The sequence below is a fragment of the Mugil cephalus genome, chromosome 18 (assembly GCF_022458985.1).
Source record: "Mugil cephalus isolate CIBA_MC_2020 chromosome 18, CIBA_Mcephalus_1.1, whole genome shotgun sequence".
Classification (NCBI taxonomy): Eukaryota; Metazoa; Chordata; class Actinopteri; order Mugiliformes; family Mugilidae; genus Mugil; species Mugil cephalus.
Window position 1 is genome coordinate 3,596,322 of NC_061787.1, and position 26,477 is coordinate 3,622,798.

A 26,477-nucleotide genomic window follows, 5' to 3' on the forward strand; every position below is an offset into this window, starting at 1 on the left:
TATCCTTCCTCCTTTGTCATCTTTTGTATAGTTTGGAGGTCTCTGGGTCCCACTGATACAGGCTCTGTCTACCCTTGCTCTCATGCTTCTTCCACCCTGGCCTGGTGTGCAGGGGAACCTCTGTGGTCACGTTTACAGACCGATCCATCCACATCCATTTGTTGAAAAAATGTTCAACCCCTTCTTCAGGGTCGTGTTTCTTTTCAAGGAAAGTTTCCAAAACATATTCTGTGACATACGACTGGAATGTTAGTCCTGTTCTTTTTCATACACAGATTTAATCACGTAAATGTGATTTAAATTTAAGAAAAATCAAACACACAGACCTGCAGTCAGTTTTATTTAAAAACACAGAAGAAACAACAGGTTTCAAAGGATGAAAAACTATAGTTTGATTAAAGGTTTCATACAAAACGGAAGAAGAAATTCAATTATTAATTTGATGAAACTCTGTTAAAATCACCTGGTGGGTTTAAAACATTTGTATAACTGTCAACTACTCAGTGAAATGATCAGGATGGACGAACCTTTAAAGAATCACTCAGGACATTTCCTTTATTTTCTCACACTCAACAATTTAAACTGAAACAGACATTTAGCTTTTTGATCCACTGTCGTCTAAAAATGTTTAAATTAAAGATTCTTCATTAATCCACAGTGTTGCTCTGTGTCTTCATAACTAAAACATGAGCTCTGTCGTTTATTTAGAAGCAGCTGAACAGACGAGGAACTGAGATCAATGTCTCACTTCAACCAGATGTGTAAATGAATGAAAGACGGTGTTTTCAGCGCCCCCTGCTGGAAAGAAACTTGAACCTGGATAATTTCTTAAACAATAAAAATACAATGAAACTGTATAAACACAATATTCTTATAGGATTGATACTACATTTTTATATTTGTTTTGACCTAAATAAGATCTTAAACTCTGTGGACGTTTCCCAACAACATTAACTTTCAGATAAACTATAAACCACTCAAACCAACTGTAACAGACCTTGTTAAAAGAGACAAGAAATAAACTTCTCATGTTAAAAACATCTAAGATAAAGATGGACTATTGCAGCAAAACAGTTTTAATAATAAAAAGCACACAGACATTAAAGCTCAGTCCATCCAGATCCTCTGCTCAACATCTGTAGCTGCAGCAGCTGTTACCAGGTGAGCTCACTGACTAGTCGCTTTAGATCTGATGAAGTAGCCTCAGTCATTACAGGGAGCAAACCTGGAAGCAGCAGAAATTAGTGAGTTCTCTGAGCTGCCTGGAGTGAGGTCTGAGATTCCCGCTGAACTTCAGAAGCAGTGCTTTGGATACCAGGTGCTGGAGTTGGAGGTGGAGGAGCAGAGAAGGAGGTTCGGGTCGGCGGTGCCGTCTGTACGACCACAGTACGTCTGAGACCAGATTCAGACTCTACGGGCGAACACACCCTGTTGGCGTTTACATCCCTCCCTCAGCAACAAGGAAACACCATGCGATGACACGATCCATGTCGCTGTTGCTATGCAACTGGCCAAACAACCACATCATCCTGGACACTGTTTTGCCCACTACTTTTGTATATTTGTTTCCAAGACTAATTCTGTAAATTATTTTATTTTATTTTGCTAGATAATTCTTATTTTTATTTTATTTAATTTTATCTAGTTTTATTTTATCTTTTTGTGTTTTTTATGAGTATTTACTTTATGTGCAAAGAAGCTCTGGTGACAAAGTATTTTCCCTCATGGATCATTAAAGTCTAAGTCTGATGAGTTCAGGATCCAGTTTCTTAAGTATCATTTAATCCTGTAGTCCAGAGTTCAGAGTCCTTGTTTTTCCAGTTTGTCCATTTGTGATGAATTTCTCCAGGTCATTTAATACAAACACAGGACTGATCAGATCAATGGAGTCTTCAGAGAAAATATTCACGATAAATCTGGTCAGTTTGATTAGAGTCAGGATGAAGCAGAGAGGAGTTATTGACTTCTTAGTTGGTTGTTCATTTCAAGCCACTGTTTCAACTCTCGTTCTGCTCAATGACAAAAGGATAAAATCAGCATCAAACACAAATATTAATGATAAAGACCAACGTCTACAGATGAAATGAAACCATCTCATCAATCATGATTCCTTCATGTGATTTTATGTTTTCTCCTCATTTCAGTGAGTTGAGTGTTTTCATATCATGGATGTAGTTGAACTCTGCTTCCAGTCAGTCTGACTCTCACACTGTGACTCAAATCATCTTTGTAGCTGAGACAGTGGTTCATTGAAAGCTGGAGTTAAACTGATTCATTCATTCACTAAATAAACTACAGCAGATAATTAGATAAAATCACTGGAGGAAACACATGTTAGAACATTAGTTCTAACTTCATGGCAACAATATTCTCCTTTAACATGGTAACTTATGCAGTGTGGTTCATTCAGAGCAGCAGAGAATTTTATACATTTACTTACATATTGGACTGTCGTGGGTTTGTCGACCTTGTCGCTTCGAACAGGAATCTTTAGAAAAGAAATCATAAATATCAACAAAATGTAACAAAAAAATACAAATACTTCAAAAACTGAAGCAGAATGTTGCTTTACCTTTTATCTTTTTACGGTATCTGTAGACGACTATTAATGCTATAACTGCTGCTACTGCGATGGTGACTCCAACTATGAGTGGAATATCTGAAAAAGAAAAACATTCTCTGGATGATTCAAGATAGATTCAATAATTAGACAGTCTTAGTTCATGACGTCCTAACTTTGCTACTTTAACTTTTAGGTCTCAGTAATTATTTTAACACAGCACATGCATTACATGTTTTTAGATCTAACTTTTGTTATTTGCTTCTAGGTTCTGTATTTTCTATGTATCTTTGTCTCTCATACTGTTCATATTCAGGTTGACGATTGACTTGTTGATTCCACTGGTTGTCCTTGTGTAACACTGATATTGTCCCTTGTCCTCAGACTTGACTCCTGTCAGCAGCAGTGAGGCGTTTCCTTTGGAGATCTGATCCTTGAACAGTGACGTCCTGCCTCTGAAGTTCTGGTCCTGGTCTTCAAACTGGTCTTGATTCTTGGAAAATGAGTGAACACGAGGGAGTCCTTCTGTCAGCTTAGTCCACTTGATGACTACTTCAGGGTCTTCCTGGAAACTACACGGTAAGATGCAGCTCTTCTCGATATCACAGGACACGTCAGTATCTGAAACATCAAGAAAAATGAATTGATCTGGTTTTAGAAAACAGCTGCAGAGGAAGTCATGAGTCATGGGAACCTGCTCTAAAAGACAACAGTCACCAACATAGAGCAACAAATATCTGAAGAACCATTCAGTGAAACAAGTTCTGATTTGCTGTGGTGGTTACCACTGATGACTCTCTGGGTTCTCCTTTCCTTTTTGGGGCCAGTTACAGAAAATGAATGAATGAAATTCTAATTTGATTATGTGAACCAAGTATCGATTAAATGAGCTGCTGTTACTGTGTAAACCTGGATTTGTGCATAAGGACCCTGTGTTTTAAAAAGGTTATTAAGTCTGGTCCATCTACACATTCCTGTATTTCCACATTCTGCTGTTGATCAAATGGTCCTGATGTGTAACAGGGCTCTGGGACCTGGATATTCAGGCTGTTTGATCTCTACAGAGTCTGTGTTTTCTCATTTTAACTTCTATTCAAGCATCCAGTATTTGTATTAGAATTAAATTAAAAATAGTGTAAAAATCCAGTGTTTTTATGTGTTACTCTTCTAATTTAGAATATGTTAGTGTAAAAATATTCTTTAATTAGCCATTATAATTCATTCATGAATGAATTATATAATAGCTATAATAATTAACTATTATAATAATCATATATGTACAGTATATACAATACTCCTTGATGGTTTCCATTAAATGCTGCTAATATAGGTGATTTATAGTGACTTGAAGGGGCAGAACCTGACTGTGGTGATGATTTGGTTCTGTGTGTATATCAGTCTGGTTTTATCTGCATGTTGCCACACACAACTTGTAAAGTTTTTGGCTGGGGGGAACTAAGAGATGACTCAGCAGCCACACCCTTTTTATTTTGTTGCCCAAATCTATGAGGGGAACTAACAAGGAAGCTAACGTATGACGCATGTTAATTCTGACTCGTCTTCCTCCTGTGTTGTGGTTTAACCTGAGGTGTTTGTTGTTATGACTCAGTAGTTCAGTTTCCACTGTGTTACTACATTACCTCGAATGACCGAAGCTTTTAGAGCATAAAGACCTGCTATGGGAGGTATCGATATTTGCTGCCATGAGAGAACGTGACTGAAGACGTCTCAATACTAATGAAACATAAAGGAATAATCTTCCGATCAAACTCTGCTTCGCAAAAGTTATAAACTGCCTCTGCAACATATATATTACAACAATAATGATGCAGTTAAGTCCTGTTTAATCCAGACAGCTTCTCTTCTGTTGTTGCGTTGATCAGTGTCAGACTTTCTGTTTCACATCTTTCGGGGCTGACGCACAAATATTCACCACGGTCACAGGAGGAGAGGCAGCTTTATGATACTTTTTTTTTGTTTGTTCTCGAATAAAAATAATTTCAAAACTGAATACCAGCTACACCCCGTCGTGATAAATCAAATGTTTTGTTTTAAAGAGATTTCCCGTCTTTATAAAGACACTCACCTGCTCTGACAAGAGTCATCATACACAGGAAAGTCACCAGAGACACGGAGCAGTTGATCCTGATCATCCTCATGTTATATTTAATAAAAGTACGACGATGAAGCAGTGGACTGAAACATAGAGCGGGAGCTGAGTGTTTATCTGTGCAGCGTCGATGCACGACTGAGCGAAAACCAGAAAAGCAGGAAGTAGATTCTTATTACATGTGAAAATGAAAGTAAGTCAACACCAATACACACACTGGACGAAGGCAAATTAGAAACATTTACTTGGTTGCAGTGGAACAAACTAACCAAATATATTAACGCAAGAACTATGTGTGTGTCTATATAGTAAAAAGTTCCACAAGCTTTTCAATTACGATGTGAAACTATGATGAAATATGAAATATATTTGATGAAAAGTCACTTCGTACTTTATACTGCTCCTCTGTACTTCCATACTTCACACATTTCAAGTGTGGGGAAACGGTTACTAATACACAATTAATGTTATAAACACATGGTCTGGTCACAACATAAAGAGAGTGTGTTTTATTATAGTTTTTATTATCATTGTTGATTTATTATTTAAGTTAACGGTTAACTCTTAGTCAGTGTACATGGTTCTATTCCTCACACATATTTTGGTTATATAACGTAAATACTGTGGAATGAGTTCATTATAATCTGGTATAGGCCCGTTTGTTCTGTTGTGTTTAGTTATGATGAGAAATGGTGGATGGGATTAACTACCTTTTCTTCTACCCACTCCTTTCCGAGTGAAAATCAATGAACTTGAATACTGAACCTGCAGGTCTTCTGCTGAAAGTAATAATCCATTATTAGATTCTACTATGTACTGATTATTTGTGTTGTGTATATTTTGCAGTACGACTCCTTTATTCTTCTTATTTGAAACCAGGCAGATTCAATTACTTTTCAGATTATTTATCATAAATTAATATCATCAACAAATTAGGGAAAATAATCTTCTTATAATCTTGATGAGTAAAAACTCCACAACTTTATTTTGACATTCGTTCTTTGTGCTGCTGATCTGGAACAAAAGTTTGACATTTAATCATCAGAGCTGTTATTTAAAGACATGGAGGAAGAGCAGTGAGCAGATTTCTAAAGGTAAAAACACTTCAAAGGTTCCTGAGACTAAAAATGTTTTTATAAAAAAATATATCTACACAGAAAACTGTGTTGAAAGGTGAAAGGATTAATAATGAGTTGTACTAAAACTGTAGTGTCCTATGTGAACACTGAAATGTTTAACAGACTGAATGAATGAGGAGGAAACAGCGCCCCCTGCTGGACACAAACTGGAAACACAGATCATTTGTTGTCAGAGCTCAAGAGAAAAAAAAATACTTATTTTACAGATAAAGTAAAAGTAAAACCACACAGTAAACTGAGTAAACTGGGGTTTAAACAGAACAAAAGTAAAACACCAAAGATCCTGAATAAAAACATAAAAAATAAATCTCTTAGTGTCTTTACTGTGGTGGAAATTGTCTAAAAGGTCGCACTCTGGACGCATAAATACTCACACAAAACTTCACTTCCACATTACAAGAATCCACAGATTAAGGAAACATCTCAGCTGAGTTTCAGAAATGATGTTTCCAGACTTTAAACACAGATGACACATGGACCATCAGCTGGTCACTGAACTCATTTAGTGTCAGGTTGTCATGGTTCTGTGTTTTATTTTGTGATCATGGTTTTGAGTTCCCTGTTTTATTTTGTTTAGTGTCGTAACTTCCTGTCTGTCGTGACTCTTGTTTCTGTCTTGATGTCTGTCTGTGTCTTGTCGTGTGTTTCCTGTTTTATTTTGTCAATACCCTTTGTTTGAACTTCTGTCCTCATCATTTGTCATCAAATCTCCAAAAGTCTTGCAATTACAAATAAAGTGAAACAATACACTTTATACTGCTCCTCAGTACTAACATACTTCACCTATTGTGTTGACGTGTGGGGGAACAGTTACTAATGCACAATTAATCCATTAGTCACATCACAGAAACGAGCAGTGCAGATTATTCACCAGGCTGGATTTCTAGAACACACTCACAACCTGTTTATTGATCAAAACTATTAAAAATCCACCATCTTATACATGATATTATACATCAATTATACATTATACATTTTTTATCAGACGCTCCAGATGTGCTTCTGTTCCAGTGCATCTGTCTCTCAGAGTTACTTCCAGGTTCCTTTTAGTTTCCTGAAGAAATACGTTGTAGAGTTGACGCAGTCACAAAGCAGCTTTTTACCTTCTCTCTTTTTACACTACAGTACCAGGCGGACTGTTGCTATGACTACAGCCAAGGTGACTCCAACCCTTCCACCTATGATGACTCCAGCATTGTCTGAAAACATGAAAAGAAAAAAGCAGTTAATTGAACTGTCCTTGAACAAATCTCCAGATGAGACTGAAGTTTGAGTGTTTGAGTCAGAGCAGGAGATTGTTGATTCAGCTTTGGACACAATTATAGAAGCTGAAATAATAGAACACAAGTTGAAAAAAACATTCTTAAAATACTTGACTTAGTAATTTAATTGTCAGATTAGATGTAGAGTGTTACTCACAATGTTGTATAAAAGTACCTCTCCCCCCTCCCCCATTGGTTCCCCCATTGGTTGTCCCCTTGGTTGTCCCATTGGTTCCCCCATTGGTTGTCCCCTTGGTTGTCCCCTTGGTTGTCCCCTTGGTTGTCCCCTTGGTTCTCCCCTTGCTTCTCCCCTTGGTTCTCCCCTTGCTTCTCCCCTTGGTTCCCCTCTTGTTTCTCCTCTTGTTTGTTCCAGTGCTGATGGTGCAGATGTAGACCAGATCACTGTCACTGTCTGAAAGTATCAGAGAACTGCTGATGTTGTAAAGCTGCTGTTCAGTCTGCTGGACTGTGGTTGTGTTCTTGAAGGTCTCTTTGGATGGAGGTGTGGTGGACCAGGTGAGTTCAGGTTCAGGGTAGATCCAGTTAGAGCTGCAGGTGATCCTGTTTCCTTCCTGGACTATGTTGACTTCACGGACTGGAGCTGGAACCAGGAAAAAGGAAAACAGGGTTTCCATTGCTTGCAATGTTATTGTTAAGGAAGTCCTCTTTCTTCCAACAGCTCTTTAAGTTGTCCTTGTTATTCCAAATCTTAATCACCATAGACTGTAACTCTGTTACTTTAATTGTTCTTAATATTTTTTTATTGCCTCATGTAATAATTGTTATTATTGCCATGCTAATGTTGATGTTTTATCCATTTAAAAATATAAAAAATATGTATCAGAAACTTAAACATAACATGATGTGTCTGTCATACCTTTCACTTTCAGGTTGATGATTGACTCCTTGTCTCCAGTGGTGGTGCTGGTGTAACACTTGTATCTTCCTTCATCCTGAACCTTGACTCCTGTCAGCAGCAGTGAGGCGTTTCCTCTGGAGATCTGATCCTTGAACAGTGATGTCCTGCCTCTGAAGTTCTGGTCCTGGAATCCCAACTGGTCTTCATTGTAGAATAAATGGACACAAGGGAGTCCAGATTTCATCAGAATCCAGTGGATGAATGTTTCAGAGCCCAACTGGAAACTACACGGTAAGATGCATCTTTCCATGAAAACACAGGACACCTCAGTCTCTGAAACATCAGCTGTAAAGAGATCAGTGAGTTTCTGTTTAGTTCAGTTTATGTCTCTGACCCTTTATCTTCCATTGTTTCAGTTCTTCTAGACTTTCCTACTGGAAGTATATAAGTCTCTGTAGCATCTTCCTTGTGCCAACAAATTAACCTTTTATCAGACGTCAGGAATCAAAAACTGTTAAGCTCTGGACACAGGACAACATGTCCTCCCTCCAGACCATAGTGTACTGACTGGCAGTGTTATATAGACAGTTGTGGGGACAATATTGATGAACTTTTGGACACTGTCTCTTATCCCATCTAAAACTGTCGCTATTTTTAAGCCACAGGTAACAAAAGATCTGAAGTTATTAACAATAAGAAGAAGGTTCTCAGGAGATAAAGTCAGTATCCAGAGATGTTGGGGCTGAAATAGTCAAAGCCAAAAGTAAATATCAGGAAAAAAGAAAAAAGAAGAGAAGAGAAAAAGAAAAAGAAAAAAAAAATAATAATAATAATAATGATAATAATAATGCGTTGGTTTTATATAGCGCTTTAACGTGGCTGCCAGTCCACGCCTACGGTCTCTCCGACCACCACCAACATCGCTCATTCCCAATCATAGAGCAGTTCAGTTCAAGGTGGGTTAAGTGTTTTGCCCAAGAACACAACAACAGACTAGGAATAGGGCAGAATTGAACCACCAACATTGCGGTTATTGTGCTGTTCACAGTTTGTACGTTTTTTTTTTTTTTTTTTGCGTGAGTTTGTACACATTTTTATACATGAATTGTCAATTAGATCTGGCCCTAAATGTGTCTTCATTCATTTTCTTCCTGGTTCGTTAGTTTTCTGTTCAAACCAACTCTGATAACACAATTAAATTACACATCAAACAAAAAGATGATATGGCTCACTCACCTCCTACTGAAGGAGTCCAAAGAAAAGAAACGACCACCAAAACCACGATGAACTTGATCCTGGTCATTTTTTAGTTTGGTTTTGTTCAAGGGCTCACACTGTAGTGGAAAGAGAAACTATCAGCTGAGCTGAGTGCATGACAAATCAGAGCAAGACATTAGTAAATGTTTTACACACCTGGGTGTGACATTCCTGTAACTAATGATGCTTCCCGCATTAATCATTTAAACGTTGGCTTTCAAGATCATCACAGAGACATAAACCAGACAAGGAGCAGATAATGTGTTACTCTAGTACACCTGGCTCAAGGACCGGACCAAAAAAAAAAACATGTAGCACAAGATAAGAAAGAGTAACAATGAATTATTAATTTAATATTGAAGTGGATACAATAGAAGTGAAGTAAATCAGGGGACAAGTTATTCCGTCTATCTGCTGCCTTATAAGATTATAAAAATACAATTTAAACTCATAATAAAGTTTGGGCCATATTATTGCTCAAATTCAACTTACAAGACTCAGATATGTTTATTTGTTGGGAGTGTTGGCAACGGGGCGGCACAGTGGCTCGCTGGTTAGCGCTGATGCCTTCCACCGAGAACGTCCGGCTTCCTCCCACCTCCAAAGACATGCTCGTTAGGCTAAACGGTCACTCTAAATTGTCACCAGGTGTGTGTGTGTGAGTGTATGTCTGTATGTCTCAGTGTTAGCCCTGGCGACTCGTCCAGGGTGGGTTCTCTCGCCCGATGCCAGCTGGGATAGGCTCCAGCAACCCCCGCAACCCTAGTGCAGATGAGATGTTATCAGCAGATTGGAGGTGCTATGACCCTGCAACATACAGTCACAAGAGACAGAGACACAATGACACGAACGTCATAAATTTTATGGGGGTTCAATAAAGACTCTTAGAAAGACCTGAAAGCTGGCTAGCTTAGCTTAGCTTAGCTAGCTAAGTCCAGGCTGCTTTAGTTTCATCTGAGCACAGTTTTTTGACTTTTCTTCTGTCTTAAACATCTTCTCTCCTTGAGATAATTGGGTCTTAGATGTTGGATGAAACTTAACTGACTCAGTCCTGTAAGAAATGGCAGTCTGTGTTCTGTGAAGTTTGTTTCAGTCTCACAAAGAAGCTGAAATTCAAAAGATCGAAAGAAAAGTGAGGGATTCATTAATGCATCAATAATTTTAATATAGTAACACACTTCATCTGTAACTGTACATTCATATACTTAAGAGACTGCAGAGGTTTCACATCAGATTTCAGAGAGAAGGAAGAGAAAAGTGACGACAAGACTCATTAATCCACAGTGTTGCTCTGTGTCTTCATGACTAAAACAAAAAGTCTGTAGTTTACTTTTTTAGAAGCAGCTACACAGACTAAGAACTCACATCATTGTCTCCAATTTATTTATATTTCACATTTAAAACAACACAATTGAGACCAAAGTACTGTACTTAAAGTACAAAACAGATAACAATTCACTATCACAATAAATAAAAACAGAGTGGAGGCTTGTTCAAAGCTTTGGGATTTAAACTGATGAACTGTGGCAACTCAACATCTGCTCAACATCTGCAGCTGGTACCAGGTGAGTTCACTTCAGTCAAAGTAACAGCAGCACCTGAATCAGCTGGTATCTGAACTCAAGTGACTTTGTTTTCCCTTATTTTTCATTCTAGTCTGAGTGGAGGGAACTTCACGACGCAGAGTCTGTTTTAACATATTTAGTAGTGTAGCAGTGTAGTGCTGAGACTCACTGTGCAAAACGTCTGAACAAATGTGTCTGTCAAAAAGCTTTAAAACTAAATTAATTATAGCTAATGTTTTAGATCTGTATTTTAAACCGTTTCATTTTTATACAAAGAAGCAAAGAAGAAAATAAAATGAAAAAGCGCTTTCCTGTCCTACTCCACAGCTCCCTGTTAATGTTAATACCTCAGAGTATCATTTAATCCTTCAGGTCATTTGTCCTCTTTTTGTTTTCATTTGTCCAGTAGAGATGATTCTTTATATTTATAATCATTTAATCATTCAAGAACTGGTCAGTTTGATCAAAGCCTCCACCAGGAGGAAGCAGAGAGGAGGTGTTGACTTGTTGGTTAAATCCAGATGTGACCTGTTGATCATTTAAAGGCACTTTTTCACCTCCACCCTCTATAGATCTGTTAAATGACAAGAGGAAACATATGAAATGAAACCATCTCATCAATCATGATTCATTCATGTGATTTTCTGTTTTCTCCTCATTTCAGTGAGTTGAGTGTTTTCATATCATGGATGTAGTTGAACTCTGCTTCCAGTCAGTCTGACTCTCACACTGTGACTCAAATCATCTTTGTAGCTGAGACAGTGGTTCATTGAAAGCTGGAGTTAAACTGATTCATTCATTCACTAAATAAACTACGGCAGATAATAAGAGCATGAGTGGAGTGAAGACGGATTAGAGAATTGTAGAAAATTTAACTTTGTGACAACAACCAACTTATGTAGATTGTTCAGACCACACCAAGATGCATCTTTCCATGAAAACACAGGACACCTCAGTCTCTGAAACATCAGGTAAAATCTGTTATAAAGAGATCAGCGTGTTTCTGTTTAGTTCAGTTTATATTTTCTTTTTCTCAGTCTAATCAACAACTCAGCAGCTCCCAGTTCTGCATATTATAGATGCTGTACTTTTACTTTTCTTACTTTTTCTTTCATTTTCTTTCATTTTTTCACTTCCAAAGCATTTGTTTTATCTGAGGAAAGAAGCTTGTTCCTGTCTTCAGTTGCTCCTGGGTGTGAGGCTGTGTTGTGTAATCAGATGCTTTCTTTCATGCTGTGTGCTGTCTGGAATTTGCTCCAGCCCTTCACTGTCCTGACAGTCCTATCAGTGACAGTGTGTGGAAATACTTCACGGATGACGCTATATTTAACCCCATAAATCTTTGTAATCACATATTAATCAGTAGCTGCTGTGGTTGTAAATCTTTCTATCAAGCCAGAGACGTCATTAATAGTGTCCGACTCACAGTGTTTATGGTGTCGATGTGGTTAATGAGTGACAGTAGACTGTGTTCAAGCTACAATTAACTTACAGAAGAGATTTTATTGTTGCAATTTCTTTCTACTGTGCCTTTATGTGTGAATAGTCTACCTTTCACCACGTATTTGTCACACCGTGGTGAGGGTGTCTTGTCTTGGGTTTGTTTTGTCCTGTCATTTCCTGTTTTATTTTGAAAAGTAATTCTCCTCTCGTTTCAGGTCACTTGCCCTTCCTCATGTGTCTCAGTCTGATTGCCCTAAGTGTTTCCACCTGTCCCCTATTTCCCTCCATGTGTTTAAGTAGTCTGTGTTCCCCTTGTCTTGTGCCAGAGTGTTATCGTCCTCAACCTGCACCCGTGCCTTGTTTCATGTCTTCAACCATAGAAGTTTTCAAGTAAGCCTGTTATTCCTCTCGAAGAGAGAGTTTTTGTTTGTTAATTCTTTCCTTAGTTTAGATCTTTAGTCCTGAGGTTTTCCTCCATTCGGAGTGTTTTGTGTTTTTTCGATTTGTTTCTTTGATTTGAGTTTTCCTCCTTCTGGAGAGTTTTTCGTTCTCAGTAGTCAGATTAGCGTCTAGGATTTTTTTGTTGCCATTTGTTTGTCCCTCTGTGAGGGATCTCTGGAGAATCCAATAAAAGCCTTTTGTCATTTCTTATCTCTGCCTTCTGAGTCCTGCTTCGAGTCTCGGCCTGACAGTATTAGTCGACTTCAAAAAAAAACTCCAAAGTCATTCAATCATTAATATCCATCATAATGTTTTGGATATATTGTATAGACTACCAATAAAAAGTCTGGACACATATTATAAATAAATTACACTGCTCCTCTGAAACAACCCCAAAACATTGAAAAAGACCAACATTGATGGTATCTTTTTGATGGTTATCTTAATGTTTTGTTTTGTTTTATTGTTATGTCCTGTAACATTATAGTGATTTAGATCAAATATTAGAGCAAAACTCTTCTACTCTGAGGAGGTGAAGAAAAGCAGAGAACATTACTTTCCTAGAAGTTAAACTACTGCTGTATCATAGATGTTGCAGGTTGGAGACGTACAGTTCAATAAAGACTCTTAGAAAGAGCTGAAAGCAACAGTTGATGTTTGTCTCACTAAAGAGTGACAGTTGAATATCCTGAGATAAGTTGAAGACAAAGTTCAAACTGAACCAGATCTTTTGTTGTCATGGTGACAGCAGCAGCTGAAGTTAACGTCTCTAGTCATTTTTCATGTCAATGTTCATGGCTAAATATTCCACATTAAGACACTGAGTTTTTAGATCTGATTTCAGAGGGAACGAAGAGAAAAGCACAAGTTCCAACATGTCCATGCTCCACCTACGACTATATTCAACTCCAGATCAGTTTCCTACTACATCACAGTGAAGAGGAAGAAACTGTGAGCGTCACGCTGCCTTCAGGCTCCAACCTTTTTACGTGAATATTTTCAAGAAACGTTCTGTGTCATGAGGCTGGAATCACAACATAGAGTCATGTCAGTTATTCAGAACCATCATGAAAGAATGTGATCTCCAAAATTCATTGAGCAGCAGGACAGGATGAGTCCAAACATGCAGACAGAGTAAAAGAACTGTTCTCTACAGAGATGAGAACAACAAGGAGTCTGTTCACTTTATGTTGTCGAAGGAGGATCTTTTCCTCTCCTTTAGCCCAGGATCTTTATACCGTTTGGAAAGGGTAGTTCACCTACGCACAAATCACGCGACAATTTCTCACCTTTCGGATATTTATTTGGTACACAGAGAATAGGTATTGATTTCAGCGCTGAGGCTTCGGTCAGTTCACCTTAGGGGTAAAAAGAACCAAAAGCCCAACTTCAGGGACGCACAGTGATCTTATTCTACCTAGACCCCGCCCGTAAGACATTGGGGAGGAGTGCTGGTTCTCATGTGTCAGTGAGTTTCTATGTGTAGCCAATTGGCTTCATCTGGTTTCCAGCAAGTGAGATATCAGGGTCCTAATCTGTAAGCAAGCTGTAGCAAAGCGAAAGACAACTCCTTATATGGTGAGATAGCGTAAGTAACATTCTTCTTGATTCTTCCCAAGGTTATACACAGGCTGAAGGCCTTATTAACCCCCTTAAAACCCAACAAATCCTCCTGTTGACGTGCCCCAAGGGAATGCCACCCCTAAAATAATGTGTAATGTAAAAACCCTGTCTAAAATGGGTGTATGGGTGCAACCTAAACTATATTTGTAACCTGGGTCTCCTTCCAGCGATCACGTGAACGTGCTCCCACAAACACGTTGCCATCTCTCCGGTAGGCTCAGGTTGTGTGTGCAACATCTTTGGAAAATTAACTAACATTCACTATATGTGTATAAAATGCATATATACGTATATATCAAAAGCCAAAGCCTAGAAGTATGCCACAAAGCAAAATGCTATTCTGACATCGTAAGATCAGTTATTGTAGACCCCGAGCTCACACTACATCATCCAGGTCAGGCTCATTGTCAGAGTCCCCATCTGAATATTGGAATGGCCTCTCCTGTATCTCGGCACTTGGATCGAGCAGAGTCAAGCCCTCTTCAGGTTCATCTGGTACGCTGGTGGCGCTCCCTTGGACTCCACATTCCTCAGCGCCTTGTTGATACACCACACGATGAGAGCCCTAATACATGGGATGCAACAACAACCACACAGAGTAAACACCACAAATGCAATAGCCAGTGAGGTAGCTAAGCTAGCTACCAACTTTCCCCATTTTACAGAATAATTTGTCAAACAGGCCAGATAAGGGGTCTGTGACCCCAGAATGTTCTTTTAATTCATTCGAGACGGCTCTAAGGCCTCTCAATGTTTAGTGTCTATTTACAAAATTATTTATCGTTTATGTCCTACTCTATAAACTGAAAGTGGCCTCTTCACAGTCACATGGACACATTCACTCACACACATTCACACAACAGCATCAACCTCTGGGAACAACTGGAGCTTTGGTGTCTTGCTCAAGGACACGTCAGCATGAGGCATGTCCCAGGGATTGAACCATTAACCCTCATGTTCATGGGCAACCTGCTCTACCTACTGAGTAACAGCAGCTTTCGTTCAGATTTCTCCACCCATGTGTGTTTTATTGTCCTTATTGAATTCATGATTTAAACTCTGAACCTTGTAAAAATAAATTGAATTAATTGTCTCTTGCATTCTGAAAAATACCCCATGACAATAGTAAATGCATCAACTGAACCTCCTAATTAACAGTGAGTATGAATGAAACAATCAAACCAATAATGAAGTGTATTGTGTGTGTGTTCAAAATATCATTCACCTTTTTGTTCCACTATCGTCTATTTGATCCAATTAAAGAATTAAACCACGGTGTTGCTCTGATTTTCCTGTGTCTTCATGACTAAAACATGAGCTTTGTAGTTTATTTAGAAGCAGCTGAGGTCAATATCTCACTTTAATCAGATCTGGAAATTAATGAAAGATGGTGTCACGGCGCCCTCTGCTGGACAAACGTGAAAACAACATTCATTAATTTCTGTATAATTTCTTGAACAATAAAATTGGATTTTTTTATTTATTGTGACCTAAATGTTTCCCAACAATGTTAAGAACAAACAAACTAAACAAACTATAACCCACTCAAACCAACTACAACAAATTCCTGTTAAACAAGAGAACAATAATTGAACTTACTTGTTAAAAACTTCTAAAATAAAGATGGACTGTGGCAGCTAAACAGCTGAAATGACAAAAATCACATAGACATTAAAGCTCAGTCCATCCAGCTCCTCTGCTCAACATCTGTAGCTGCAGCAGCTGTTACCAGGTGAGCTCACTGACTAGTCGCCTTAGATCTGATGAAGTAGCCTCAGTCGTTACAGGGAGCAAACCTGGAAGCAGCAGAAATGTTAACGGACGTGTGACATTCATCATCAGACATGGACCTTCACCAGAGCTGAGTTAACGGGAGGTTTGAAAGAAGCAGCACCTGAATCAACTGGTATCTGAACTCAAGTCACTTTTTAAAGACACTAAAGTGTCTCTTGAATACTACAGAGATCAGTTGTGTAAAACATCGGAATTGATGTGTCTTTCCAATTAACTGACCATCAAAATTATTATAGCTACCAGTTAAATTCTGCTGTTTTGGATTTGCATTAAACCATTTCATTTTTCAACAAAGAAGAAAATACAAAGAAAAAGCCCTTTCTTTTCCAAAGATAATAGAAGACAAAACATTTGTGATACACATCAACTAATATAACTTATTCTGTATTAATCCCTTATGACACTGGTAAGTAACGGCATCTTATGTAACAGTGGAGAAATGTATTCTCATATATAGCAATTTGACATCCAGTATCAGATCCAAACTAAATCCAAATATTAAAAGAAGACCATTAAATCAACATGAAGATAATGTAAATTCTGCTGGGGTCTAACCAGATGAAACTTCAGTTTAAGTAAATACAGTAACATCAAATAAACTAAATAAACATTGCACTCTTACTTATGGCTTTTCCTTTAAAATAAAAACTGTGCTGGATCATATTAAGATGTCATGGTGTTGGTGTTTGTCATTCAATGTCACAAAGCACAACCAGAACCCAGATACCAAATTAAATGATTTGACGGCCCACTTGCAATACCTTAGCGGCCCACCAGGTGGCCACATCCCACAGGCTCGGAATCACTGCCTTTTGGTGAAATTATTTTCCTGCATCCATTCATTTGTTCTCACAGTAGTGTGTGGACTCGGAGCAGTGAGCTGCAGTAGAGGTAGTGGGACCACTCCACAGTTAATGTTAATGCTTCAGAGTATCATTTAACCCCCAGGACATGGCTTCATTCCTCTTTTTGTTTCCATTTGAGATGAATTTCTAAAGCTCGCAGTCATTTAAGAAAGTCACTCTGACTTGGACTGGTGAGTTTGATCAGAGTCTCCACCAGGAGGAAGCAGAGCGGAGTTGTTCGCTGGTTGGTTGGATCCAGATGTGACCTCGAGATCATTTAAAGCCACAGTTTCACCTCCATCTTCTCTGGATCTGTTAAATGACAAAAGGATCAAATCAGCATCAAACACACATCCTGATGATAAAGACCAACGTCTACGGATCAAATTAAACTATCAATCATGATTATTTGTGATGATTTTTAGGGTATGATTATGTTTCTTAATAATTCCATACCTACAGTTATTTATACTGACAGTATATCTGTATCGTAATTTTTCAATCAGTGCCTCAACAATCTCTAAAACCTAAATAGTTTAAAGTAAAAAAGTGATTTTAATACAGGAGGGTTTACTTACATTTGGTTTCCATTTCTGTTTGACTCTTGGTTTTCAGGTTGTCCTGTGAAAAGGACACATCATCAGTACCACAATGTACAAGAAAGGAATTCAAATATTTAGGTTATACTTAATATTTTTTTTTATTTATGTATTTATTTATTAATTTTACCTTTTTTCTTTTTACAGTACAGTCCCATGACAACTCCTGCTACTACTACAGCTGAAATGGCTCCAACCACTCCACCTATGATGCCTCCAACCTCGACTGAAATAGAAAAGCAGTTAATTGAACTGTCCCTGAATGCATCATGATACAATATATAACAGAGAGTGAAACAAATAGTCCAGGAGGTCCTAACTTTGCTTCCTCACCTTGATCTTTATTTATCCTCAGAAAGATGTTGGTAAAGTTTGTCTCCTCCTCATCCCTGAGTTCACACGTGTATATTCCCTCCTGGTTTGAAGACAGGTCCTGTAGTGTGAGGCTGCCTGACTCTGATACATCCTTCACCTGCTGCCTCCACTCCTCTGACACTGTGTAGGAGACATCAGTCCTGGTCCAGGTCACCACGATCTGACTGTGGTTGAATCTCCAGATGAGAGTTGTTAGAGGAGTGTTTGAGTCAGAGCAAGAGATTGTTGTTTCAGATGTTGATCCGTTGATAGAAACTGAAATAACAGAACACAGAAATTAAAAAGTAAATATTTTTTCTCCCCCTGCCTTTGACTTAACACGCCTCCACCTTATTTACTGGTGCATCTGTCAGATCAGATGTAGAGTATTACTCACGTAGTCGTCTAAAAGTAGCTCTCCTCTGGTTTCTCCTCTTGTTTGTTCCAGTGCTGATGGTGCAGCTGTAGACCAGATCACTGTCACTGTCTGAAAGTATCAGAGAACTGCTGATGTTGTAAAGCTGCTGTTCAGTCTGCTGGACTGTGGTTGTGTCCTTGAAGGTCTCTTTGGATGGAGGTGTGGTGGACCAGGTGAGTTCAGGTTCAGGGTAGTTCAAGTTAGAGCTGCAGGTGATCCTGTTTCCTTCCTGGACTATGTTGACTTCATGGACTGGAGCTGGAGAGGTGAGGGGTTTAACTAATTTTTACTTTGAAGACATGAACATTGATTTCATTCATGAATACAGTATACTGTGAGTTTCTCTTACCGTCCACTTTCAGGTTGATATATGACTCCTTGTTTCCAGTGTAGCATCTGTATCTTCCTTCATCCTGAACCTTGACTCCTGTCAGCTGCAGTGAGGCGTTTCCTCTGGAGATCTGATCCTTGAACAGTGACGTCCTGCCTCTGAAGTTCTGGTCCTGGTCTCCAAGCTGGTCTTGGTTGTCATTGAACGAGTGGACAGGAAGTCCTTCAGCTTTCAACTGATGCCAGTGGATGACGACATTAGAGCCCAGTGTGAAACTACACGGTAAGATGCAACTTTCCATGAAAACACAGGACACCTCAGTGTTTCCTAAACGTTCAGAGACAAGCAAAGAGGAAGGCGTTCGTATGGTTTCATTCAACACAAAAGCTGAAATAACAAAAACACTGTGCAGTTTGAAACACATAGTTATGTGTGTGGGTGTGGAATGTTTTCTGACAGGTTTCAAAGTTCAACCTCAGGTTGTTCTTCAGAACAAAGCTATTATTGTCGACTGTTTATCATCATTTATTGCTTATGTTTGATTCTCGTTACTTTTTTACTCATTTGCAAATATTTGATATAAAACTAATAATAACAAGAAAGACTCACTTAAAAAAATAAAAATAAATAAATAAAGCAATTTCATATAGTTTGTATGTACAAATTGTTAGTGAGGAATTCAGACTAAACTCTACTTGTCCATGGATTTAATTTGATTTCATTTTCAGTCTGACAACTGAAAATGAAATGTGTCTTCATTCATTTTATTCCTGGTTCGTTAGTTTTCTCCATTCAAACCAACTATGATAACACAGTCTGCAGACATTACACAGACCTGTGACTTACAGTATATTTACATTTGAAGAAGACGATATGTGCTGTGAATGGTTCACTCACCTCCTACTGAAGTAATCCACAGAAAAGAAATGACCCCCAAAACCACGATGAACTGGATCCTGGTCATTGCTGAGTCCGGTTTTATTCGAAGGCTGCGACAGGAGTGGGAAAGAGAAGTGATCAGTTGAGCCGAGTGTCGTGCAACAAATCAGTTACTTAAGAGTCAGTTACTGGGAAATGTTTTGTGTGCCTGGGTGTGACAGGCATTCTTGTAAATCCGCCTCATGCATTATGCATTTAAATGCGAACAGTGATCTTCAGGATCACCACAGAGACCAGACAAGAAAAAGAGGAGGATAAGTTATTCTGTCTCCATGTGCTGTCTAATTATCTCCAGTAAATACAGTCCTTGTCACCATCATTTCCATTGATTTCCATATGTAGATATTGTACAGGTTATGCAAAAAATGAAAAGGTGCCAATAGTGGTGACCAGGACTGTAGGAGCTTGCAGGTGTTATGACTGGCTATACATATATATATATATATATATCACCTTTAGGTGAAGAGAAGGAAAACTAATGCTGAATTATTGATTTTATACTGAAATAGATACAATAGACGTGAAGTAAAGAGGGAGATAAGTTATTCTGTCTCTGCTGAGAGACTCTCACTAAAGAGTGAGAGTTGAATATCCTGAGATAAGTTGAAGAGAAAGTTCAAACGGAACCAGTTCTTTCGTCATCATGGTCTGAAGACGCCTGAAAAATATGTGAGCATCCCGCTGCCTCAGGCTCATCCCGCTCTACAAGAAAGACATTCAAGACATGTCGTGACGTGAGGCTGGAGTTACAGTGAAGAGTCGCCTGAGTTATTCGGAATCATCATGAAAGACTGTGATCTCCAAAATTCAATGTGCAGCAGGACAGGATGAGTCCAAACAGGCTCAATAAACAGAATCAGTTTCTCAGTGTTTTCATTAAATATCATCCTGTTCTAATTCATTCACAGATTCACAGGTTAAACCACACAAATGTTCAATGTAAAAAAATCTCATAATCACAGACCTGCAGTGATTTAAAACTACAAAACACAAGAAGAAGAAACACCAGGTTTCAAAGGATGAAACAATTTGCACAATCTGTGTTAAAATCATCTGGTGGGTTTCATCTTCTCCCATCACTTCTCCTCACTGAGGTGGTGGGGGTTTATAGAGCCGGGCGATCCATCGGGCAAGAGAACAAACGCAGACACAGGAAGAGAACATGCAAACTGGATCATTTCTTAATAAAACTGTATGAATACAGTATCCTTATAGGTTTTACAGCTACATGTAATGAGCAACCCCAACTTTCTTAAGAAGTGCAAGTGTAATTTCTAGTTTTATCAAAATTTCTTTGCAAATTCATCCCACGGGCCAGACTGGACCCTCCCAGTTTCATGGTAGTGGGTAGGCCGAGTCAACTCAGCATCAAGTCGTGTTTATTGATTGATTTACATTTATATTGTCCTATTTATTTTTCCCTACAACCCAACAACTTAGACTTAGACAGACGTAAATGATCCATGAGGCAAATTACTTTGTCACCGTAACTTTGTTGCTCATAAGAGTAAACACTCATAAAAAACACAAGATAGATAAAATAAATGAGATTGAATTAAAGAAAAATAAAAAATTGTGTCGAATCCACTTAACTGCAATCAGAATAATCTTTGCTGCGAGTTATTTTTGTACATATGAGGACTGTGTAAATGTATACTCATATGCAAATATACGGAAGATATATGTAAACAGTGCATGTACAACATTGGAACATTTAGAGTGGGTTGGTGCGTTCATAGGGGGCCGTGGCATTGTTCTTGTTCAACATTTGGCCTTTGAGAGGTTCAGCCACCTGCTTGAGAGGAGTCTGTTAAAAGGTCTGTGTCCAGGGTGAGAGGGATCAGACACAATCTTCAAGGGACTTCAGAATGCAGCCGATCATCTTCTCTGCAGAGTGTATGACACACGACAGTCTGTTCTTGTCCTTAGCAGAGGCAGAGAAATGTTTAGAAGACAAACCAGTAATATAAACAACAAAGCTGAGGTCATTTTACCATTTCTTTTACTTTTTTACAGCACATGCAGAGTAATGCCCCTGATGTCTCTGGGTGCCTTCTTATACTTATTGAAGGTCAAACACATAATATATGAGGTTACAGCTTTACTATTTTACCTTTTATCCTCAGAAAGGTGTTGGTTACATACGTCACCTCCTCATCCCTGAGTTCACACGTGTATATTCCCTCCTGGTTTGAAGACAGGTCCTGTAGTGTGAGGCTGCCTGACTCTGATACATCCTTCACCTGCTGCCTCCACTCCTCTGACACTGTGTAAGAGACATCAGTCCTGGTCCAGTTCACCATGATCTGACTGTGGTTGAATCTCTAGATAAGACTGAAGTTTGTTAGAGGAGTGTTTGAGTCAGAGCAGGAGATGACAGAAGCTGAAATTAACGAACCAAGAAACGACAGCACAGACGAAAATAAAAGTTGCTGACACATGCTTTAACCAGTGCAAAACACTACATTGATCAAGTTTCATGCCTGTCTCAAAACACTTACTTGGTTTAAATAGAGTAGCTCTCCTTTTGTTTCTCCTCTGGTTTGTTCCAGTGCTGATGGTGCAGCTGTAGACCAGATCACTGTCACTGTCTGAAAGTATCAGAGAACTGCTGATGTTGTAAAGCTGCTGTTCAGTCTGCTGGACTGTGGTTGTGTCCTTGAAGGTCTCTTTGGATGGAGGTGTGGTGGACCAGGTGAGTTCAGGTTCAGGGTAGATCCAGTTAGAGCTGCAAGTGATCCTGTTTCCTTCCTGGACTATGTTGACTTCATGGACTGGAGCTGGAAAAGTGAGGGGAGAAAATAGGGTTTGCATTATATTTAGGGGGCCGGGTGTTATAGACTAGATATAGTCGGCTTCAGCTTGACTGGAACCCAAGTCCTTGAAAGGGTCGGACCCTTTTGCTGGAGTTGCTCCAGGTGAGAGGGGGAGGGCTGGGGTGGACAGAGTCAAGGATCATTAAACAGTTTCTCAGTGTTTTCATTAAATGTCAAACTATGAATCCTGTTCTGTTTCACAGATTCAGAGGTTAAACCACATAAATGATGATCATAAAAGATTCTCATGATCAAACACACAGATCTGAAGTTAGTTTGATGTAAAGCCATTAAACAAAGAGAAGAAACAACAGGTTTCAAAGAAAACTGAAACATATTTAGAGTTAGAAACAAAACAAATCGAACAAACTGTGTTAAAATCCGCTGGTGGGTTAAGCACAGTGTGTATCAATGAAATCAACATTGAGGATCTGAAGGATGATGTTACAGCGCCCCCTGCTGCACAGAACCTTGAAAATAACAGCTGTTTATTTCTGGATCATTTCTTAAATACGGTAATAAAACTGAATAAATATGATATTCTTATAGGACAGGATTTCCATTTTTATTTTTTATATTTATTTTTGTTTAAATAACAGGTTCAGGGTAGATCCTGTTAGAGCTGCAGGTGATCCTGTTTCCTTCCTCAACTATATCGACTTCATGGACTGGAGCTGCAATAGTGAAGGGTTTAATTATTTTTTTATTACTTGTACAAACATATGTACCACTTTGAAGACATGAACCTTCATTCATGAATATGCTGTGTGTCTGTCTTACCGTCCACTTTCAGGATGATGAATGACTCCTTGTTTCCAGTCAAGGTGGTGGTGTAACACTGGTATCTTCCTTCTCTCCAAAATAAAATCTACAGAATCAGTATATCAACAATGTACAAGAAACAGAGATGGAAGAATATACAGTATATACACAGAAATAATAGTCAGGTGTAATAGTGTCCATTAACATGGAGTTTACTATAAGGGAAAGGTGAGCTATTGTAAAGCTGGACAGAGTATAGTATGAAAGAAGCATAAATGCATAAATGAATCTTTCAAATGAATTTAAATGATGAGTCTAATAGAAATAACACATGTGCTGAAGTCAAATATTAAAAAGTTGCCAAAATCAAAGAAGTTTATTTTTCCATTAATTTAATCTAACCTCTGTTGGCTGGAGGTTGCAGTATAAGCTCCACCCCCTCCATGTTAGTGGGTGAGACATGAGCCACGTCAAATATTTTTAAGTACAATTTCTGTTTAAATGTCTTTTTTTTTCTTTTCTTTTCTTTTTTCTTTCCTTTTTTTTTTAAGTAAAAGTAATTATGACAGTAATTAAACAAAAACGCGGGTGGGAGGAAGCGTGGGCGGGGCTTTAATATCGTGGCTCCGCCCTTGGACAGTGCTTATTAGTCTCTGGGTCCAAAGTCACACAATATGGCGCCGCCTGTGTCTCCGCCGGGAAAATACCATCAGTTTGGACCAATGAGAGGAAGTGGAGACGTGTTTAGTCCATGTTTATATATGGTCTACGGTTTAACCCAGACATGGAGGAGGCGGGGCTTATGACCTCCAAGGGGAGGGGCCTCCACAGTCTTTGGCTTTAGAGGAGCTGTGATGGCGTCTTTACCCTGAGACAGATGCAGTTGTTACTGTGGAGCTGTCCAGTGCTGAAGTGACCTCTTCTTGTGTTAGCCTGGCATTAGAGAGGGTTCACAGGAGCTGTCCAGTGCTGAAGTGACCTCTTCTTGTGTTAGCCTGGCATTAGAGAGGGTTCACAGGAGCTGTCCGGTGCTGGAGTGACCACTCCTTGTGTTAGCCTGGCATTAGGGAGGGTTCACAGGAGCTGTCCGGTGCTGAAGTGACCTCTCCTTGTGTTAGCCTGGCATTAGAGAGGGTTCACAGGAGCTGTCCGGTGCTGAAGCGAGTGTCTGTGGTTTGTCAGAGGTCATGTCTGAAGGGAAGTCGACCGATCACTCAGGTTTCTTGGGTCATCGCTCCTTTCCAGACTCATCTGTTAATGCACGATATCGATGTGGGTGATTCACGGCAAAGAAAACAGCTTCCACATCAAGTTAACCCTGACAAACGTTGTCGTCTTAAGAAGCGGGCTGGTGTATCCGACCTTTATCACAGTAGAATAGAGGTGGTATAGAGGTATTGAACTGCAACAAAAGTAACTGAATTGCAACAAAAAGCATTGGATGACAAACAGATAGTGATTGTTATATATTGCACAGGGTTTTACACAGTACAATGTGGTGATAATGAAAAAAAATCCATTCTCTGAATGGACTAAAATAGATTATTTTGATGAGTTGCGGTTCCTCTAGAGGCCACCAGACGGCGCTGTCTCCTCATCCACTCTGGAAATCCCTTCATATCTTCCTTCCACAAATAAAGTCAGTTCAGTTTGAACAAGATGATCAGTTGGACTCGTCCAGTTATGATTTAATAAATCATTCTTAATGGTAGATATAAATTCCTCAGATGTTGCTCTCCTGTATTTAACCTCATTACACTTCCAGTTCCTCTTATAAATACATCAGATATATTCATTGTCTAAGATTCCACTAACACTCATCACTCTCTATGTTGTTTTTATTATCAATCAGAGTAGCACAATTGTTGAGAAAGTATTTATACTATACATGGCTTCCACAAATTCATCTGTCATTTTATGCCTTGCTGTGATTCAACAAGTCTATGTTAAAATCCCCACAGACATAGCTGACCTTTTGTTTCTCTTTAGTAAATACCCTTTCCATAGTTTCTATAAAGATTTCAATTTTGGACCCAGGTTTCCTCTATTTCCTGGAAGCTTCCCACTCATTCTCTGAATGGACTCCGATAGAGGTTGAGAGCTGCAATTCCTCTAGAGGCCACCAGATGGCGCCGTCTCCTCATCCACTGGAAATCTCTTCATCTCCTCTTTCCATAAATAAAGTCAGTTCAGTTTGAACAAGATGATCAGTTCCACTCTCCTAACATCAGCCTATCTGAGCCTGCTAAATGTAAGGTTTTAAGGTGGTATTAATATATTAAGGTGGTATTATAGTTAGGATGTTAACATGAGAAGCTGCCGACTGAACACTGGAAAGAAAACGTTCATATGAAGAGTTTCTAACTCAGTTTTCTACAAGAATATTTTCTTGGAAGACTCTGAAGTCATTGAAACACCATCTACAGTACGTGCTCTGAAAGTCTGATGTGTGTTAACAGTGTGGACAAAATATTAGGAACATTTTCTGTCTGATCCACTGCAGCACAGCGCCACCAGCAGGCTGCAGTTCATCACTTTCCCTTTGACCTGAATAACTCCGACAGTGCGTTCATCTCTGTTTCTTCTGTTTGACTGTTAATATCTTGGAGACACTTTCAGCCTGAAATCATCTTCACTGATCAGAGCTTCACAAAATAACACACAACATAAAGAAGATTGAAGAGAAACTAGATTTTTGAATCATTTCACATTTGTAGATCTTTATATATGAAACATTTCAGATCATGTCCTTGTAGAAAATCCCCACCTCCTTCCACCTCAATGGAGGGCGGAGCCCTGGAGTCTATTTGGGCAGCGAGCTCACCTGTGTGAGGCCTTTTCTCCCTGTCTGAGAACAAAGGAGCTGGCTGGCCTCAACCTCACTCATCCCCGATTGTTTTGTGTATTTGATGTGAGTTTTCCATTTTTCTGATCCACACACTCTTAGTATATTTAATAGTTAAATCAATAATATAGATGCTAATTTCTACCCTCAAGTTTGAGCTGGATTTGCTTAAATTGAGTATCGTTGCGTCCTCGTAGTGAGAATATTTCTGCTGCTTTCCCAGTTTTCTGAGTGTAACCTCAGAGTTGATGTGTTTTGAAGTGTTGAAGGACTTAGGCTTCAAAAACAAGACAAACAGGAAGTGATGAGAGTAAACAACACGACAAAGTTGAAAGGTCACAGTAAAGTCTGTTCTTGTTTTTCATCTTCAAATATCTCTACAACATGAGGATCAACAGATCAGCTGATTGAGGAGAGACCAGCTCTGTCCCAGCTTTGGACTTGTCTCTAGCTTCATAGCCTCCCTGCTAATAGTAGCTCTGATTGGGCTTTAGTTCACCAGTGGTATTAGTTGT

General features: G+C 39.0%; 2 protein-coding genes and 1 long non-coding RNA gene across 3 annotated transcripts in view; all 3 read right to left on the reverse strand.

The window, feature by feature from the left end:
• LOC124995449 overlaps positions 1-26,477 on the reverse strand; it is a 756,577-nt gene that overhangs the window by 665,958 nt on the left and 64,142 nt on the right. The gene's annotated exons all lie outside the window — the stretch shown is intronic.
• LOC124995504 lies at positions 5,629-7,297 on the reverse strand. The gene is made up of 2 exons (XR_007110722.1): positions 7,229-7,297; positions 5,629-7,008 (listed from the first exon to the last, which is right to left on the reverse strand). It is a non-coding gene; the product is annotated as an uncharacterized LOC124995504 (long non-coding RNA).
• Positions 14,048-19,827, reverse strand: LOC124995472 (CD276 antigen-like). Its single transcript, XM_047567871.1, has 7 exons — positions 19,498-19,827; positions 18,619-18,927; positions 18,249-18,527; positions 17,831-18,127; positions 17,628-17,723; positions 17,477-17,519; positions 14,048-17,210 (listed from the first exon to the last, which is right to left on the reverse strand). Exons 1-7 carry the CDS (start codon positions 19,562-19,564, stop codon positions 17,072-17,074), a joined length of 1,230 nt encoding a protein of 409 aa, XP_047423827.1. The 5' UTR covers positions 19,565-19,827; the 3' UTR covers positions 14,048-17,071.

What these genes read in the sequence shown, in the direction of transcription:
- LOC124995472 (XM_047567871.1), bottom strand. Translation starts at nt 19,564, where the DNA reads ATGACCAGGATCCAGTTCATCGTGGTTTTGGGGGTCATTTCTTTTCTG. An exon ending in AGCTACTTTTAGACGACTAC is followed by an intron (nt 18,128 to 18,248) that starts GTGAGTAATACT and finishes CTGTTATTTCAG; the next exon opens with TTTCTATCAACGGATCAACA. An exon ending in AACAGAAATGGAAACCAAAT is followed by an intron (nt 17,211 to 17,476) that starts GTAAGTAAACCC and finishes GTCATTTAACAG; the next exon opens with ATCCAGAGAAGATGGAGGTG.